This window comes from Mangifera indica, chromosome 6 (genome assembly GCF_011075055.1).
Source record: "Mangifera indica cultivar Alphonso chromosome 6, CATAS_Mindica_2.1, whole genome shotgun sequence".
Taxonomy (NCBI): Eukaryota; Viridiplantae; Streptophyta; class Magnoliopsida; order Sapindales; family Anacardiaceae; genus Mangifera; species Mangifera indica.
The window spans coordinates 718,424-739,051 of NC_058142.1; the positions used below are offsets into that span (position 1 = coordinate 718,424).

At 33.8% G+C, this 20,628-nt stretch overlaps 2 protein-coding genes and 1 pseudogene across 9 annotated transcripts; all 3 read left to right on the forward strand.

Annotated features, from left to right (window-relative positions):
• Nucleotides 1-1,172: 1,172 nt before the first annotated feature.
• Nucleotides 1,173-6,741, forward strand: LOC123218679 (malonyl-CoA decarboxylase, mitochondrial). 7 transcript variants are annotated; one of them, XM_044640212.1, is made up of 17 exons: nt 1,173-1,522; nt 1,592-1,668; nt 1,757-1,847; nt 1,948-2,059; nt 2,141-2,333; nt 2,448-2,592; nt 2,667-2,757; nt 3,389-3,447; nt 3,528-3,605; nt 4,076-4,159; nt 4,305-4,486; nt 4,868-5,002; nt 5,423-5,495; nt 5,713-5,798; nt 5,884-5,968; nt 6,043-6,124; nt 6,361-6,741. In XM_044640212.1, the coding sequence occupies exons 1-16, from the start codon at nt 1,439-1,441 to the stop codon at nt 6,094-6,096; spliced, it is 1,629 nt and encodes a 542-aa protein (XP_044496147.1). In that variant the 5' UTR covers nt 1,173-1,438; the 3' UTR covers nt 6,097-6,124; nt 6,361-6,741. The 7 variants fall into 7 exon arrangements, 6 of the variants coding, with proteins under 6 accessions (XP_044496147.1, XP_044496145.1, XP_044496144.1 ...); XM_044640210.1 differs by lacking the exon at nt 6,361-6,741 and adding an exon at nt 6,227-6,350; XM_044640209.1 differs by lacking the exon at nt 6,361-6,741 and having other exon boundaries at nt 6,043-6,350.
• An 803-nt stretch (nt 6,742-7,544) lies between these two features.
• Nucleotides 7,545-11,811, forward strand: LOC123218678 (annotated as a pseudogene).
• Nucleotides 11,812-12,782: 971 nt separating this feature from the next.
• Nucleotides 12,783-16,331, forward strand: LOC123218681 (chitin elicitor receptor kinase 1-like). Of its 2 annotated transcripts, none has more exons than XM_044640216.1 (11): nt 12,783-13,462; nt 13,673-13,706; nt 13,801-13,805; nt 13,935-14,087; nt 14,249-14,445; nt 14,548-14,637; nt 15,090-15,335; nt 15,417-15,511; nt 15,613-15,751; nt 15,850-15,948; nt 16,030-16,331. In XM_044640216.1, the coding sequence occupies exons 1-11, from the start codon at nt 12,844-12,846 to the stop codon at nt 16,192-16,194; spliced, it is 1,842 nt and encodes a 613-aa protein (XP_044496151.1). In that variant the 5' UTR covers nt 12,783-12,843; the 3' UTR covers nt 16,195-16,331. The 2 variants fall into 2 exon arrangements, with proteins under 2 accessions (XP_044496151.1, XP_044496152.1); XM_044640217.1 differs by having other exon boundaries at nt 12,784-13,462; nt 13,935-14,075.
• Nucleotides 16,332-20,628: the final 4,297 nt, after the last annotated feature.

A 20,628-nucleotide genomic window follows, 5' to 3' on the forward strand; every position in this document is an offset into this window, starting at 1 on the left:
AAGATATCAAACCTAGTATGGTATAATATAATTCGTCAAGTTTAGTCCTAAGTCATAGTTTATACCAGATTTATCAGTTTAACTTGTCTGATTACGAGTTTTAAAACAATTTTATTATCCTCAAACCTTGAGACGGAAATTGTTACAACCCAAATATAAGAATGAGTTTATTAATGGTAGTTGAGAAATTAGTTTGATTTGGGTAAAAAAAGGAATCAAAGTAGTTTAATTTCAACAAAGTCAACAACTCATTTAATTTTTTAAAATAGTATAATTCCCAACACATTTTATATTAGATGAACCGAATGAACGGGAACTAACCATTTCAAAATAAGAACAATGATAGTAAATAAAGTCATAGATAAATTCGAATGGAGTGATATTTGAATTAGAGTTTTAATTTGTTTATTTCATCGATAACTTTGTAATGATATTATATATTAATTTAAATTTAAAATAAATATAATAAATTCTAATTAAACTTGAATTGACTGTAAGACCAGCTTGAATCCACCCCTACAATGGAGTGTTGAAGCAGCCATGACGGGTGGAAAGAGGGAACAAAGAGATTGTAAGGAAGCAAAGAATCCCACACCCAGTTGTCAAAATTCCACTATGTTTTTGTCGTTTTCTTGAATTTCAAGAAAGGTATCATATGCATGCATTAACCAAATCGATCTAACCCACATGCCCACCACCATTTTTATCACCTAAAAGTTGACTAAAATTCTGTTGCAAAGCTGGATTCTAATTACCAGTTTTATACTATTTCTGTCATGAAGGAACGGTTATAAGTGAAAGGAAATTAATTTGTGATTGATTAGTTAAAGTTTGAATTCAGTTGAAAAATAAATTTATTTTAAATTTGATCTAATTTGAATTTAAATATTTAAATTTGATGGGACTTAGATTATTTTATAAAAACAAATTTAATATTTAATTAAGATTTAACTCATTTAATTTAAATTTGAATTTAAACTTGAATAATTTATATCAAATCTGGTCATAAGTGAGATTTGCACTCGAGAATGGTGGTACGAGGCCCTTAATGGGCCACTGGGGTGAATCTCTAACATTCACAAATCGAAGATCAAACTGGCCCAATTTTAAATGCTTCATTTATATTGTACACGTAATTTATATATTTCTGTTATTTGTGTGTACTAGTTTGCACTTGTTAAGATCCAAAGAGTTTCTTTCTAAGAGGAAAGCAAAACGCTGCGTTTTGAGGCTACACACTAACACAGCAACTCGGGCGGATTCGGTTACCACTCGTGTCCGTCCTGTTTCTTCTTTCTGAGTCTATCAGTCACTCACGCCGAGAAAAGATACATGTGACTCGTCGTGGAAAGCGATGCATAAACAGACAAATTGAGAGCTCAAGTTCAGAATTTGAACTTTATTATGAAAAAGACGAAGCTTTGTGTCATAAATAGCTATGAACAAGAAGAGTTTAGCGATTCTGTTACGCGCCAGAATGAGACCTAACAACTCAACCAAACTGGCTCTCGCTCCTCTAACTGTAAGTGCTTTACACTTTATTTTCAAAATTCAGACAAATTTTGGCTCTAAAATTGTATTCTGATAATAGAATGAGGTGAATCTGATGCAATCCTCTGGTTCACATGCTGCGCAACATGTTCCAGAGAATGAGAACAAGTCGCGGAAGTATGTTATTCTGTAGTTATAATTTTTTAAATTTCGAATTTATATACTTGTTGAAAGTATTATTGTATTTGATTATTGTTATTGGCAGAGAATTTGAGCATGTACGAGAATCAATGCGCCTGGCGATATCAATGAATAAAACTGAAGTTTTAGATACAGTGCTTAATGATTTTTCAGAGGTGAAATGAAAGTTTACAATTGTTAAGTGATTATTTTAGAAGGCATATATAATTATAAACTATATTATTAGTTTTATGATTAATTTCTAATGTAATGCAGGGATATTTTAGCCTTTCTTATGATAATCGTCGGAGACTACTGCTTGTACTAGCGAAAGAGTTTGATCTAAATAGAACACAAGTTCGCGAATTGATCAAGCAATATCTTGGAGGTCACTTTTGTGCTTACTGTTTGTTGTTACTTATTTATTTCAATTTTAGTTATGTTGATTGAGTTTTTTAGAAGCTTATAGTGTCAGGTGAGGAAGCACAATTAGCTGGCGCTGAAGAGGACGGTGGTTATCCTGCTGGTTTTTACCGAATTGAGCGGAATTTGAGACATGCTCTTAAGCCGATGTATGAATCTCTTTTTGAGCAGCTTAACATGCATCCTGGAGGGTTGAAGTTTCTATCATGTCTTCGAGCTGATATTTTATCTATTATCGCGTAAGGTTATGGTCCTTACTGTATGATTCATTTTACTCTTGTATCATTTTTATCAATGATATGACTCGCCAAAGGGAATAAATTTCGTGAATTGGTTATCTTGCAATAATTCAGAGAGGAGAATATTGCATCCTTGCGAGCATTGGATTCCTACCTAAAGGAGAAACTTAGTACTTGGCTTAGTCCTGCGGTTTTGGAGCTATATCAAATTACTTGGAATGACCCAGCTTCTTTGCTGGAGAAAATTGTGGCTTACGAGGTGTGCTTATTCCATATCTTGGTATGTTGATAGGTTTTCTTCACAATGTTAAATATATATATATTTTTATATAGGCTGTGCATCCAATCAGCAACCTTATAGATCTAAAAAGAAGGCTGGGGGTTGGCCGCCGGTGTTTTGGGTATTTTCATCCGGCAATACCTGGTGAGCTGTTACTTTCACTGCTTGTTTGGATCTAGTAATAAACAACAGTGAATGCTTGTTTTCATTTGGTTCATTTTTATAAATATGAAGAATATTATCAATATCTCACATCCAAAATAATATACTGATTACTATCATAGTAAATGGTTTGCTGGGGTTTTTTGGATGATATAATTTGTTTTCCTATAATAATTGCATACATTGATGCTAAATTTAACTGATGCAACTGATGAATTGTCAGGATTTTCACTGCAGAGACATTTTACAAAACATTTTGTTGGCCAGACCAGTTTGTAGGTAGTTGAGTGTCTATCTCCGGAGGCAGGATCTTGAGTCAATAGTGCTATCATTTAATTTGACTGAAATTAGTACTAGCAGAATTATCATGAATTGTGCAAGCGATGGCATTCTGTTGACTAATTTTTTGCTTCTAGATGATGTTTCTGACATGAACTTACATTCATCTGGATAGCTTGAGAATCTAAGTACCTTAAGCTCCATGTTGCTTCAGAGTGGAAGAAGTTGTTGATCATGTTACTACTTGGATCCTTACGATTAGAATGTTTTTAATTTAATCATCCTGGTCTTTCTATTGGGTGTAATCCAAATATTTTTAATCAAATTATTCCAGGTGAACCTCTCATTTTTATTGAAGTTGCACTGTTGAAGAATGTAGCTCAGACAATTCAGGTTAATTTTCTTCCACCCTTCATAGAATCCTTCTTTATTTTTAAATGTATTGCTAACAATTTTTCTTTCTAAAATGGTAGGAAGTTTTATGGAATGATCCTCCCATACCTGAATGTGAAGCAACATGTGCATTGTTTTACTCTATATCCTCAACTCAGGTAAATTGAATTACTCCTCTTATTTGTAAAAGGAAAAAAAGTATTAAAAACAGATTAGATGTATATTGAAAAAAACTCAGCCTAAAGTTTTACAGGGATTAGAGGTGTTTGTAGTTGTGTTAATAGAGCATTATCTTTTTGTTCAATATGATGCCTTTATTAATCTAGACCTTGTTGATCTTGCTAGTGTGCACTTATTCTTTAGATGGCTATTCCTGAGTTGATTGTAACTGAAGTCATTATGTATGCCTTTCACATGTCTAACATTTCTTTTTCCTTTGTGTTATGTATCAAGGGAAGGTTTTCTTACATAATTGTTACCTCTTCTGATATGAAGTCAGAACACAAGAATGAGAAATCAGAATCAGATTTTTTTATAGGAAATGTGGAAATTAGTGTTTTCAATTTGTTCCATAAATAAACATGATTTGCTTGCTTGTAAATTAACTGCATATGTCTATACTTTTCAGCCTGGCTTGGCAGGGATCAATCTAGGAAAGTTTCTAATTAAACGTGTGATTACCCTGGTGAAAAGAGATATGCCACAGATTTCTGTAAGTAATGTTATTTAATCCATAATGTTCTTGAAGAGACAGGAGCCTCTTAAAGTAGTAATCATTCAAGACTGGTTCACATAAGCTTAAGTCTGATTTCATCTGATAACTTACTGACTATTTTTAAGTTTCCGTTTGTGTATAGACTTTTGCAACGCTTAGCCCAGTCCCAGGGTACATACAATGGCTTCTACCGAAGTTGGCATCTCAGTTGAAGCTAGCTGAAGTGGAGGGCATATCACAATCATTGGAAGATAGATCAAATTCTACTTTTCTGGACAATTTACTTGAACCAGAAGAAGAAAAAGCACTAATGGATTTATCCGAGTAAGCTATGAACTTATCTTCGTCAACAACCTGTTGTCCTGATACTCAAATATTGTGACACTATCTAATGGTTTTTTCTTCGGAAAAGCTGAACTAGATATAGATTCAGATGAAACTTTGTTTCAAAGATTAAGTTGATGATCATAGGCACCTAACCCCTCTTGACGAAAACTTGTCATCTTCACAATTTTTTTGATCTGGAGTTTAAGCTACCTTTCCTGAACTATCTTGGACCAATTAATATGAATATACTTTGGCACATTATGGAAGTGCAAGTTTGGTTGCCTGTTCATCTGTCTCTTCTTAATTCACCAAAATATTTTGCCATTTTCTATTACAAGGAAAAAAAAGTTGCTCTAGCATCCATGATAACATTTGCAGTTGCAGGGAGTCTGTTGCTGGGAGAAATGGCACAGATATATTGTTAAACTTGCTGACATCAAGAAACCACGAGTGGAGCAATTCAGACAAATTGCTTTCAGTTCTAAAAGCCCCTCTCTTACGACTTTGTGCCAGGTGCAATATCATGAAATAATGCTAGTTGATGAGTAGTGTTCATGAGTCAATTATATTATCCATCAAGCTTTGATAAATTTAATCATAATTATAATTATAATATATAACTAATGAATCTTTATTGAAATAAATTCATAAGTTGATTATATTTCTACCCATGACAAAAAATATCACAAGAAATTCGATGATGGTGAACTGTGAGATTTAACCATGTAGCCTAGTTTCTGCTGTATTGTAAATTTTCAATCTGTTATCTGGAAAATATTCAATCCTTTTGTATTAGTTAGAAACTCAATATGTGGAAACGGAGTTGTATAAGAATATGGCCTCCCATAAATTAGTTCTTTTCAGTTACACAAAGGCTTGAATGTATGTATTTTAATGGAAGTAGACTTTATAGATGTTGGTTCTTTGAATTAGGTACCTTCTGCAAGAGAAAAAAAGAGGAAAGGCTCTAGACTCTGTTGCAAACTTTCATTTGCAAAATGGAGCGGTATGCTATACAAACTTAATTTATAGAGTTACTGAGCATATACTTCTTGAAATAGCATTTTTTGGGATGTAGCTTATATGGGGTAATGTAGAGTTGGTGCATGATTCCCTACAGTTAACCGACTTGTTCTTATAGATCAATATATGTGGACACCAAGAAAATGTTCTTGGAGTCAAAGTTTCCATTACGATGATTTTAAACCTTCATTCTGTTGTAGATGATTGAAAGAATAAATTGGATGGCAGACCGATCAGAAAAAGGCCTTAATCAAAGTGCTGGCATCATGGTAAATTATGTGTACAGGTAAATTTTTTTATTCATAACACTAATTTCTACCTTCTACCTTCTGATCATTCCACAATCATTCAAACTAAATGATGAATTGCAGACTAGGGCATATTGAAGAGTATGCTCAATCATATTTCAGCACTGGGAACATCCATGCATCCGATGATGTTCGCTGCTATGCTGAGGTATTTTCTTTGTGAATGAAAGAAAACATTGTCCCATGTTTTGATATCCCTGATTTATTTGCTATCATCTGCAGCCGTCGAAGGGACAAGACAAGAAGAAAAACCAGATTGAGGATAATATGCCTTGAAAATTTATTTCCATTTTATCGACTACAGGTGTGTTTGTTTATACTTATATTGAAGCATGTGTTTTATAATCTGAGGGGCCTTATAGTATATGATCTCATTTGCTTGAGGATATGGTTTATTATGGATCAGGATTTGATGGAGGACATTTTTGGTTTGCTGTTTTAGTATTTGTATTTAGTTATCTCAAAATTTGATCTTTGATTGTGTATGTAACATCTATATAATATGCTTAGATGACCAAATTTAAGTTCCACTGCTTATAGCTAGGGGTGGATGAGTGAAATTTAAACAAGGGTTAATTTGAGCTCTGTTCAAATCCGAAATGGTTAGATCGAGATAGAGCTTGATTGATAAACAGTATTGTTGGAGAATAACCTCAAAATGCCTATTCGCTTGTTACTGGAGAAGAGTCTTTAAAAGTAAAGGAGAAGAATTATAAGAGAAAAAAAATCAGTGGTGAACTGAGATTTGGTGTGGTAATGCCAGAAGGGCAAGAGGATTCGAGTTGAGTCAAGTTCCAAACACAAATTTCTTCAGCTCAAACTTGATTTGTTGGATGTGAACAACATTCAGAATCCACTCCTATTTATTGTAGTAGAAGCCAGGCAGCTTAGTCTGCAATGTTAATGAGCCGATTTTGATCATGCGCACTTTCTACATAACCAGTTTCCATTCCAAGACACAATCTCTCATAATCCTTGTGCTATATTCATAGACCATTTGCGAAAATGCCACAAATTATAGGACACAAGCATGAAAGAATTTGATATTTACCTTAATGGCTAATTGCTTCGAATTCCCACTCAAAATCATGTTTACAATGTGCAGATTCCACGTGTAATGCAAAACCAGAGATGTTAAAGCAATTAAATTTAACAAATTATTTGGACATGTACATGCGCAACTGGCATATATCAACGGATATAAAGTAATTAATTTGTCATTTAATTTTTATTTTATTTTTAATTTAAAATTATTTAATTATATGATGATTTGGTAGTTTATTTGTAACTGTTTTCTGATAAAGAAAATTATGAACAATTTACTGACCTCAGAAATGCCAAGAGCTCCAGCCATATAATAGGCCCCATAAATCTTCACCAAATGCAAGTAGTTTATAAAGTGATTAACAAACAATAAGATTTAACTGCTCTGGCAAGCTCATGTTGCTCAATTCACAAAGGGAAAAATATATGAGATTAAATAATTTTAAATTAAAGATATAATAACAATTAATCACATAAGAATAAATAATATTTACATTTCTGTTTATACATGTTATTAGTTTATATATTATTATTAGATTAAGAATCACTTCTCATGAAAATAATAAAGAGTTGGGCTTTGATAGGCCCAACTTGGAACGGAACTTCGGGGCCCAATATGTGAAGCCCACATAACAGAAGTTCGTTTTGGCTGTAATAGATGACCGAAGAGGAAGATTCAACGATTCAGAAGAAGTTGGCTGGAGACTGCTTGTGCTCGTGACTTACTTCGATGGCTCAACTGGACTGGCTAGTCAATTGAGTTAACCAACACAAACACGTATCTCTTTCTGTCTTTTACTTTTCAGCTTTGAAAACCTCTTCAACAACTGCTAATAGTTAAACACTCTCGGCTTCCTTCAAGTTCACTTACACCATTAGAATCTGAGCTGAGCATTCAAAAAATGAGAGAACTTCAACGAAAATCAGCATTTTTTATGCTTTTCTTCTCGTGGGCAGTTAGAGTAGAGTCTAAGTGTAGCCAAGGTTGCGATCGTGCTTTAGCTTCATATCTTATCTGGGGAGAAGATTTGACATTCATTTCGAAGCTTTTTGGAACTCCCGAAAAGGACATTCTAAGCGTCAATAATATAACCAACAAAGACTTCTTACAAAATGGCACAAGAATAAATATTCCCTTTAGTTGCAATTGGATTCAGGGACAATATCTTGGTCACAATTTCTCATACCAAGTGAAGTCTGGTGATACATACACGTTGGTTCAGAATAACTATTCGAATCTTGTCTCAGTTGAGTGGCTTAAGAGTACTAATTCATACAGAGAGTTCGATATACCGGATGTTGATTAAAAGATAAATGTTATTGTGAATTGTTCCTGCGGGGACAAGAAAGTTTCAAAGGAGTATGGGTTGTTTGTGACATACCCTCTTAGCCCTGGTGAGAATTTGAGTAGCATTGCCAATGATACTGGCCTTGCTCAATATTTGTTACAGAGTTTTAATCCGAATTCAGATTTTAGCAAAGGAAGTGGTTTGGTTTTTATTCCTGGAAAAGGTAAGGTTGTTTTAGATTGCTCAACTCTAATTTATCTATATTTGCAGTATGTTTTCTTTTGGTTATGTGTACAATGCAAAAGCACTTTCATTGTCTTCATTTGACTTTTTTTGTTGAGCCATTTAGAGATGCTTGCCTTCTTTATTTACTCTTTGATTTTGCAGATCAGAATGGAGTCTATCCGCCACTAAAGATATGGTAAGAAATGCTTGAATGGTTAAATTTTTTATTTGTTCTTTAGATACATGCTTCACGATGTCTAATAGATATGTTTAATTGTATGTTTTCTGTCTTTTTTGCAGCCCGGGTGGTAGGGTCTTCTTTGGCTATATCTTGCTGCTTCATATCTCAGTTTTCTGTGAATGTGGTCATACATGAGCTTACTTTTTCATGGCATTTCGAAGCAGGAATATCAAGCGGAGTTATTGCTGGGGTATCTGTTGCAGGAGTCTCCGGGGCTCTAGTTTTGGTACTTTGTGCATATGCTGGAATTTATAGAAGACAAAAGATGGTAGAGACATCATTTCTCCCAGAAGGAACAGAAGACCGATACATTCAACATAAATCTGGTAATTCTTTAGGTCTGATGCTAGTTGGTTGAGAGGATATACTTTTTGTTTGTCAGTCCTTTCTTCCTTGTGGTTAATTTTGCCTTTCCTGTGGATTTAGGTTCCAGGAATGCTTTGGAGAAAACTTCAGAATCAACTGCTCTTGCTGCTTCTCCTCGACTTAATGGTATTACTGTGGAAAAATCAGTGGAGTTCTCATATGAAGAGCTTGCTAAGGCTGCAAATGACTTTAGCACAGCTAACAAGATTGGGCAAGGTGGCTTTGGAGCTGTTTACTATGCAGAACTAAGAGGCGACGTTAACATATTCTTGATCTTAACTCATAGCATATGAGATTCATTCAAGCATCATTAGTATTTATCTCACTTTTTTCTCCACCAAAACTCAAACCTGGTTTATGAAATTGCCTGACCTTTTGCTCTGACAATCATTCAGAAAGCTGCAATCAAGAAGATGGATATGCAAGCTTCAAAAGAATTTCTTGCTGAACTGAAGGTCTTAACACACGTTCATCACTTGAACCTGGTATTTTGCTTTCCCTACTAACACTATATTATACTTGAAATTTGTTGTTCAACCAGTAGGATTATGAGGAGATTCTTGTTTACAGAAATTTTGGTGCCTCAATTTAATAAACCTGGTTTCAGGCCAGAAACTTTGGTCTTATTACCATTTTACCTGTCATGAAAACTCAAATGGAAACAAACAACAAGATACGTAAATATTCAATATAGAAACAAAATTATTTAGGTGGAAAACCTAATATTGTAATAACCATGGACAGAAAATTTAAAAAAAAAAATTCATTATGAAAGAAGAAGATTACAGGGTAAAAAGAGATTATTTTTGTTTTCTCCATCTAAGCTCTTAATCCTAGCTTGCTCTTTTTGGTGACACACTCCGTTAATACATTTTTTATATGCAAACTTTAGTGGACAAATACTTGACGCTTGTAATTGTTGATCGCATTTCTTTAATAAGTTGTACCCTTATTACAACGGACTGCTCTAATTCATATGTCGTACTCACTTTGTTCAACTAAACTAATAAGCAGACAAGATCTTAACTATTGCATTTATTGAATTGTGTTAAAAAAAATCCCACCACAAATCTTCTTGAAAATTCATTTTTCAAATCTGCACTTTTTGAATTATGATAAACTCTTTTGGGTCACCACTATACAACATTACCATTGTGCTTCTTAGGATAACTTTGCCATTTTAGTAGAAAAACCGGCTTATAACTTTAAAAGAAGCAAGTTGGACGGTAACTGATCTCAGCATGCACCACTCATAGATTGTATAACTTTTGGGTTTTAATTCAACCAGATGATGATCCTTTAATGTCATACATATGTGAACCCTGAATCTTACTGTGTTCTAAATATATTTCTATGCAATTTAAATCATGCAGGTGCGCTTAATAGGATACTGTGTTGAGGGTTCCTTGTTTTTGGCCTATGAGTTCATTGAGAATGGTAATCTAAGTCAACATTTGCATGGTACAGGTGAGGAAGATTATTCATATATACAGTAGACATCCCATATTTTGCTATCATAACTAGGAGTGGACACGATCCAAGCTAGCTTGATTGAACCTATGGTTTGGCTTGAATGAGTCAATTTCGAATTGGATTGAATCCATCCCAAACTAACCTTGTGGTATATGAATACATATTGTGTTCTTCATTTCAGGAAAGAACCCATTGCCATGGTCAACTAGAATACAAATTGCCTTGGATTCAGCTAGAGGACTTGAATATATCCATGAACATACTGTTCCTGTCTACGTTCATCGCGATATCAAATCAGCAAACATTTTAATAGACAAAAACTTCCGTGCAAAGGTTGAAAATTTTCCCATACTAGCATAGCAATAGTTTCCAAAGCTTTTAGTATCAATTCGGTTTAAATCGTTTTTGGTTACAGGTTGCTGATTTTGGATTAACTAAACTTACTGAATTTGGAGGTGCTTCTTCTGTGCTTACACGTCTTGTGGGCACATTTGGATACATGCCTCCAGAGTAAGATCATTTTTCCATACATATGTTATCCTATCTTCTGCCAATTTTTATTCAAACAAAAACAGTTAGACTAACTGCAGAATGAATGATGCAGGTATGCACAATATGGTGAGGTTTCCCCTAAGATAGATGTGTATGCTTTTGGAGTTGTCCTTTATGAACTTATATCTGCAAAAGAAGCTATTGTGAAGATTAATGAAAGCATCACTGAATCTACAGGACTTGTAGCTTTGGTACTTACTGCAGTTCTTTTCTACTCACTATATATCTGTTTAGTCATTTCATCCTGAGGACCAGAACTAAGCTGAACATGATGGTTTTGTTTCAGTTTGATGACGCTCTGCGTCAGCCTGATCCAAGGGATGATCTTCGGAAACTTGTTGATCATAGGCTTGGTGATAACTACCCAATTGACTTGGTCCAAAAGGTAACACATCTGATCCCCGTAGTTGGTATGGTCTATGGCCAAAAATCCTCAACGCTAATTAGCTGGTTGTTGTTTGGGGTTACAGATGGCTCAGCTTGCCAAAGCTTGCACACAAGAAAATCCTCAACTAAGGCCAAGCATGAGGGTGATTGTGGTCGCACTTACTACACTTTCATCTACAACTGAAGATTGGGATGCTGGCTCATTCTATGAAAATCAAGCTCTGGTTAATCTAATGTCAGGAAGGTAGCAGCTTGAGCAGCATTTACAGTCAGTAGTCTCAACAAGTGCCACCACAAAGATCTTGGGTTTCTTGCTCAGGATTTTTCTGTCAAATGTGAATAACTGATACCAGTTTCTCTGGAATGATTCCTCTTTGTATTTTAGTTTAATTTATTTGTCACATTATTTGAAGATTTTGTGGTGCAAAATTTCATCATAATCCTTTTCCAAAAAAAAGACCCATCACATTCTTCATTCTTCCCACTAAGAAACTGTTGGTAATCCCATATTGATTAGAAACGAGATTTAAACAGTTCCATCCAAAGTTAACCGGGAGTTACTAGTTCATTTGAAGCTTTAATCTTATAAGGCTCATCCTAGAGGCCTAGACGAGGGAGAGGTTTTCTTTATGTTCTCCCAACTCCATCCAAAGTTTTCCGTTTGAAGTTCACGGAAAGGTACAGGTTCATTTGAAACTCCACCCTCGTAAAGCCTCTCCCTGGAGATCTAAATGAGAGGGAGGTTTAATTCTTTTACTCCCTATTTGGCCTAATTGAGGGGAAGGCTGTTAAGTTTAGGCGTGACCCTGTGAGAGATATCCCAATGGGATGGTTGAGTTGAGGATTGTGGGTAAATCCCGCAATGTTTCTTTTTTTTCATTTTTATATATATTTTTTACTTTCCAATCAATTTTACATTTTCTATTAGGGGCTTCACCTTTGTCATCCACAAGCTCTAAATTGGCTCAAAATACATTAGAGCTTCACTATTTGGTCTTATAAATGTTTTTTCTTGTCTATCTTTTCTGCAAAACACTGAAATCTGGCCAATCAGTTCGTTTAGAGGGTGCATTCAGGGGCATCTCAAAGAGATGTGTGAAGGCTGCTGTTTGTCATGCAAATGGGGTAACCCCACTCATCTTTATTGCAATAGAAATAGTAGAACTATCTTAGTCATGAAGTCATATAAAAAGGATATCAATGGCTAGTCAATTCAAATATTCCTGTGGAAGTCCAAAGTCATGATGCTTTCCCCATGGAATTAATTGACAAACAGAAAAATCAGAAGAAACCAACACAAAAAAGCAAGTCTTGGTCAGGCCTAACTTCCACAAAAATCTAACACGCAATTCTAACATTCAAAAGGTCAAGACTTTGGAGTCTACAGGACTCAAGCTTAAGAATTGCTTTATCATAATCCATTAAAATCCGAGTTAAAGCAAAAAAATGAGAGAACTTGAATCAAAATTTACATTTTTTATGCTAATCTTCGTGTGGGCGAGTGGGGTTGAATCTAAGTGCAGCAAAGGATGTGATCTTGCTTTAGCTTCATACTACATATGGAATGGAACAAATTTAAAATTCATAGCAGATTTGTTTGATACTAAGATAGAGAACATTCTAAGCTTCAATCCTGATGTGCCTGACAAAGACAAAGTCCAGATTGGTTCAAGAATCGATGTTCCTTTCAATTGCAATTGCATTGAGAAACAATTTCTTGGTCACAGATTTGCATATCACATAAACACTGGTGACAGTTACAGCAAGATTGGTGAGAAATACTATGCAAATCTTACCACAGTTGCATGGCTGACAGATTCTAATATTTATGATGCGAATAATATACCGAATGTTGATACAACCATAGATGTTATTGTGAATTGTTCTTGTGGAGACAAGAAAGTTTCAAAGGAGTATGGGCTGTTTGTGACTTACCCTCTTAGGCCTGGTGAGAATTTGACAAGCATTGCTAATCAGTCTGGCGTTCCTTCAGAGTTGTTGCAGAAGTATAATCCCAGTTCGGATTTTAGCAGTGGAAGTGGTTTGGTTTATATTCCAGGAAGAGGTAATTTTGTTCCTTGTGATTAGGTTCTGTTTGTTTGCCAAAAATTCTGAAAGCAGGGCCTTTTCTTCTTTGGTCTTGGTTTTGTGCATAATTCATTCCAATTTAATGATCTTGCTACTGGTGATACAGGGATGAAAAGCCATGTTTCTAATAATGGGTATCATTGTTTATGATCATTCTCACTGAGTTGTTTACTTGTGAGTTTTGCAGATCAAACTGGAAACTTCCCACGACTAAAGATAAGGTAAGTAATGCCATCTTGATTTGCAATCTAACTTCTTATTTAGTCTTAAATGTTTGTTTCGAGATGTCTAACAATCATTTTCTCTTTTTTGCAGCACAGGTAGTAATAGTCTTGAGTTTTTCTTCATTGCTTCTTATATGAATCTTCGTGTGTATGAGGTGAAGCTTGAAATGTCAATTATGATAACCATATTTTTACCGGCTGATGTTGTCATGGCTTTCTAAGCAGGAATTTCAAGCGGGGTTATTGCTGGCATAGCTGTAGGAGTTGCTGGTGTTCTATTTCTGGCATTTTGTCTATGTGCTGGGTTTTATAAAAGGAAAAAGGGCATGGAGGTGTCATTTCTCCCAGAAGCATCAAAAGCGCCTGGTAATTCTTTAGGTGTGATGAATGAATTACGATATTAAAAAATGGGCCTTTTTCTTTGTCTATTTTTTCTTGCTATGTAACTCAACCATCACAAGTTTAGTTGATAACTGACCACATTTAATACATGGGGATTTTTACTCAGTGATTAGATGTTGCTAATGTTGTGAATTTAGGTTCCGGAAGAACTACACGAAAAGCTTCAGAAACAACTGCACTTGTTGCTTCTCCTGGGCTCACAAGTATTACGGTGGACAAATCCGTGGAGTTCTCCTATGAAGAGCTCGCCAAGGCTACTAATGACTTTAGTATGGCTAATAAGATTGGACAAGGTGGCTTTGGAGCTGTTTACTATGGAGAACTAAGAGGCGAGGTTCGTATCCCACCTGTTAAACTTCCATTACTCTTATAGAGTGTTTTTCTGAAATCAACTGGTGTATGGAATTTGCTGACTCTGTGCTTCTGTTTCATTCAGAAAGCTGCAATCAAGAAGATGGAAATGAGAGCATCAAAAGAATTTTATGCTGAACTCAAGATTTTGACTAATGTTCATCATTTGAACCTGGTATTATGCTTTCCCTCATTTAAATTTCATTATACTTACATACTTATGCATGTTATGATAAAACTTTTAAACTAGTTCAAATTTGCTGGCCTAAGTTGTTATGCCTAGTAAAATGAGCAAACATTTTCTATTGAGCTCAGTAATTCCGGAAATATGTAATAATATGTGGCTGTTTCAAGATAATTGACCTCAATCAGTTGGTTTAGAAGTACATACATGCTTGAAATCTCCATGGCTCAATCACAATAAAAACTGAGAATATTTGATTGTCAAGACGCTTCCAACATCTGTCATTTAGAGATGTTTCTGGCGCAGAAGCAATTATTTGGTCAACTTGTTCTTTACATTCCCCATCTTTTGATTATCCAAGCCTATCTCAAGTTCAAGTTCATGACATATGAAACCTCTTTCTTACTATGGTTGTATGTCTTCTCTGAACTTAAATCATTCAGGTGCGCCTAATGGGATATTGCGCTGATGGCTCTTTGTTTTTGGTCTATGAGTTCATTGAGAATGGAGATCTAAGTCAGCATTTACGAGGTTCAGACAAGGAGCCATTGCCCTGGTCAACTAGAATGCAAATTGCCTTAGATTCAGCCACAGGACTTGAATATATCCATGAACATACTGTTCCTGTCTACATTCATCGTGATATCAAATCGGCAAACATATTATTAGACAAAAACTTTCGGGCAAAGGTTGAAACTATCCAAGCTTTATGCTGATGTTCACTGCATTTCACTTATATTACTAACTTTATCACCCACTCTTGTTTACAGGTAGGTGATTTTGGATTAACTAAACTGACTAAATCTGAAGACAAGTCATCGGTCACAAAACACCCTATTGGTACAATTGGATACATGTCTCCTGAGTAAGATCTTTTTTCCATCTGCAAAAGAATGATGCTGACTGCTGAGCCTCTCTTGTCTCTTTCATTTTATAGTTAAGACTCAATGCAGCAATTTCATACAGGTATTTTCAATATGGCGAAGTTTCTCCCAAGGTAGATGTGTATGCTTTCGGCGTTGTTCTCTTTGAAATTATCTCTGCCAAGGGAGCTATTATGAAGAGAAATGAAGCCCTAACTCAACCTACAGCACTTGTTGCATTGGTTCTTATTCTAGCCCTTCACTACTATAATAAGCACATCTGTGAAATCATTTCCTCCGGAGCTAAGTTTGTTTATGCTTCTTGGTTAATTTATTTCAGTTTGAAGATGTTCTGAGTCAGCCCGATCCAGGGGAAGATCTCAGGAAACTTGTCGACCTGAGGCTTGGCGATAATTACCCTCTTGATTCAATCCTCAAGGTAATGTTTTTCATGTCAGGATTCAGGGAGTTTGGAGCAATAGTGCAATGCTAATGAGATGAGTTGATGTTTTGGTCACAGATGGCTCAGCTTGCCAGGGCTTGCACAGAAGCAGATCCTCAACTGAGGCCTAGCATGAGGGAGATTGTGGTAGTTCTCACAACACTTTCATCTGAAACAAAGGAATGGAATGTCAGCACATTCCGTAAAAATAAAGCTATGCTCAATTTAATGTCTGGAAAGTAGAAGCACTTTGAGTTCATTTTTTGTCAATGGTGTCTTGTTATTGTTCTTTTTAGTAAACAATAATACTTTATATACAAACGGTGGATATCAATTACTATAAATAAATTGACGTGTCATTATAATATTGGATACTAAAAGAACCTCCTAACTAAACAACTTTTTGCACTGTATTTCAGCAAACTACAGTTCATTGTAGATAAGACAATGCAAGATTGCCTTCTACTGCTCTATGAGATTGCAACAGTCTTGAGCAAGTAGAGAGTGTTTTGTAAATTCAGAAGACACTTTAAGCAGCCATCTGGCAGAGTATAGAACAAGCAAAGAAAGCTTCTACAAACAAAACAAACATCATCTGCAGAAAGTCCAGATAATTTTGGCTGTATCCATAAATGAAACGGTAACTTCCAGATCAGTAGATCACAAATCTGCTTCAGTGCTTGATAAACCATTGTTATCCAGGAAGAAATTAGAATGGCAGTTGAACTAAAAACATTTTGTGTCACATCTGATAAGCTGGAACCCATAATTAATATCTTTTATGCTTTGCCCTCCATTTGTTGTATCTTCTACCATGGCCAAAGAAGTAATATTTAAGATTTTCTTTCGATTCAAACTGAATTCAAAATAAATATCGAAAGGTTGTCAACATTGTCAGCATGATACTATGTAAAATATATATATATATATATATATATATATATATATATATAAAAGTAAAAAATGATTTGAATTGAATTTAAATTGCAATAAATAATACTGATGTCACCAAACCGATTGGTTGATTGGACTGGTAAGCTCCCATCTGGTCTAAAAACATTTGTTTGCATTAGAATTTCTCATATGTTGTTCTATGTTGGCCTGCTTTCGTTCATCTTAAATTCTAATCAACAAACACACAACTATAATATAAAAATAAAACAAGGAAATGGTCAATCCAAATTGTCACACACCTGGAGAATATTGACCATCAAAACACATAAATCATAGTCAATCTTCATTCCTAACATCTTAATTTTTTTTTTAATCTTTAAGTATTTAAGGTGAATAATTGATCTTTAACTTCATAAACCCTCGAATCGATATTGAATCCCTTATTTTTCTGTTTTTTTAATTTTTGTTATATTTACTTTATACCATTTTTTTTCTAACTTCATGCAAAATTAATAAATAGTTTTATTTAAAGTTGGATTTAATTTAAAATGGTTGAGTTCAAATTTAAATTTGGATCAAACAAACTAAAAATTGGGCTTGTTTATAAAATAAATCAATTCACATATTTGAATTTGAGTTAAATTAGATTGTATTTAAAGTTAAATTATTTTTAAATTGAGTTTAAGTCTCAATTTATTTGATCTCAATAATGTTTGAATAATTAGATCAAGTCTTCACTCGGTCAAAGACCTGACCTAACCAAAAAAATAAAAATAAAATATATATTTTAATTACCACAAGTCTCCAACATTTGTGAAAAAAAATAAAATCAAATAGTACGTTGCATTAGCATAATGTCATCCTAACATCACCATGTCTTTAAACTATAATAAAATCAATGATTTAATTGTGAGTCAAGCGATTCATTCGGTTGAATTATAATTCAAAACGATCTAATAACTACTATGAGATTTCTAAATTGGATTGGATTAGCCACCAAACTGGTCAAATTGATCCAACCAATTAACTCGATTTTCATAACCATAGATGTTGAACAAGTTCTTTTAAATTTGAGTTGATCTCAAATTGGTCTAGTTCGAATTTGGGTTGAATGAACTAAAATTTGGTGTGTTTTTTTTTTTAAGGCTAAAAGGCTTATTTCCACTCAAAGTTTAGTGTAAACTCAACTTATATCGCTAACTTTTGAAAACTCAAATACCCGCTTATTTGTTAAATTTTACTAGAGTAAAATTATCATTTAGAAATTTGATTTTAATATTACCTTTATATTTTGAAATGTATATTTCTATCCTCTAATCTAGTATTTTCCAAATTTAAGAACTGAATTTTTCCCCTCCAAGTCTATGGGTTTAAACTTTTATCTTTTTTTGCTATACAACTACTCCTCCGACTTTCTAAAATATTTCAATTTCACCTCTAGTTTTCTAAAAATTCTCATCTTTGGTGACCATTTGTTGTCTCCAGCCATCGACTCTCTCCCTCCCAATCACTCACCCTCCTCTCTCCATTTGTTTTCATTTGATATCTGGAAAAAGTCAGTTTTTAAACATGAAAAATATGAGGTTATGGGGCACAAATAAACATTTCAAAACATAAGGGTAATTCTAAAATCAAAGTTTAAATAAAATTTTTAAACGATAATTTTACCCTTGACAATAACAATAGAATTTAATAGATAGGAAAGTATTTGAGTTTTTGAAAGTTAGTAGATACGAGTTTGAGTTTAACACTAAACCTTGGGTGGAAATAAGTCTTTTGACTTTTTTTTTTAACAATAAAATAATATGTACAATTTTATAGATAAATAATATATCACCGTGTGATTAAGTATTCTTTTATATCTAATTTCAAACTAATTATTTATATGATGAAACATTATTTTTTATATATAAAATTATATATATTATTTACACGAATAACACAACTCTTTTTCAATAAGTCGATCTTTTTAACCTAAAACTTTTGGAAATTGAAATTTGATTGATAATGTAGTTAATAAATAATATTCTAAGTGGGTGACCTTGAAATCCAGTGTAGATGGACACGCCAACAATTCTGGCACGTGCGTTTTGATTATCATAGAGTAATTGAAATTTAAAAGGGGCAAACGATGAAATCAAGATCAAGATTTGGCGCAAATTGTTTGGTAAAGAATTGCAAATCAATTAGAAAATAAAGTAAGTGGATTTGGTGGCATAGATAGTGGGTGATGGGTTAGGATTGATGGTTTGACACCATCATTTTCTTGTGGGGCTCTCTTCTTTTCTTGTTTATACCAATTATAGGTACGAATTTTATGTAATTATACAACAAATTGAATTAAATTCAATGTTGTTTAACTAACTTAAATTTATATAAAATTCAAATTTGATGAGCTTCAAAGTTGTGGACTTAAGATTAAATTAGGTAAGATTGATTTAGTCTTGAATCGAGAAATTTTGGTCAATCTCATCACTTATAACCATTTTTTTTAAATGTAAACATAGGTTTTATAATTAATTCCAAAAATCATTTTCAAAATGCAACTTTCTACAGTTGTGAATCCCATGTTACATCATCTTGTACCCATAAAAGTCCAGGGGCCAGTTCATATCCGAACTGGGCCCGAGATGTCTTTCTACCCCACACCAGTCCCACGATGACAACGCTTAATTCACACGGCACAAACACCATGTCACCCACACACACGGCGCGTGCTCTCTTTTCCGCGCATGTGAATCCCTTTCTCATTAATAACAAGTATTATTTATTTGTATATTAATTTATATCATTTCCAATAAAGTAATGGCCGGAGGACTATCTCCCACCCGAGTCTTAATGTGCTATTAAAATCACATTGGTAGCGTTTAAAAATTTCAAAATCCTATTTATAAATCAATTATTATAAATTTTTTTTTTTGTTAAGAATAAATATAAAATTTTTATTTTACTAATAATATTAAAAAGATATAAAATTTATTATTTCTTCTTCCAAAGTTTAATAAAAAATTAATAATTTTATATTGTATAAAGTTTTTTAATTTTATAAAGTCACATTCCGTCCTCCTCCCAAAAAAAAATATTTTTACCCCTTCGACCACCATATTTAACGTTGATAACTTCTTTTCTTCACCTTGAACCGTTGATCAATGTATGAGAAGTTATCTGGAGTAGAGCACTTTGTTAGAAATGAAGAGATCTGAAATCTCTTCATCTAGTTGTTGAAGAGAAATTTATCGAGATCTTCTCTTCGACGATAAAATCTACTCTAGATTACTTTTTATGCACTAGTCAACTGTTTAGGATGAAGAGATAAGGTTGTCGATATCAGAGATGGTGGATAGAGAGATAAAGAAAAAATTTAAAAGAAAAATATGATTTTTCAGAATTAGAAAACTTTAGACAGAGAAGAAATTGTTAGTTTTTAAAATTTAGAAAAAAAAAATATAACAAAATTTATATATTTTTAATATTATTAGTAAAATAATAATTTTACCACTATTATTAATAAAAAATTCTAACAATTGGTAACTTATAAACAAGATTTTGAGTTTTTAAAATTTGATGAGTATAACTTTGTGAGTGGGATATAATCCTTTGGCCTAAGTTAATAGTTTAATTTTTAAATGTTACTAAAATATACGTATACATATATATATATTATATATATAAACCTTCGCTATGTTCAAAATTTTAAACCTTTGCTCTCTGTTTAAAATATTATTCTTTTGTCGCCACACGGCTGCCCCCGCGCGTGCAAGGACATACAGTCCCCCCCGAAAC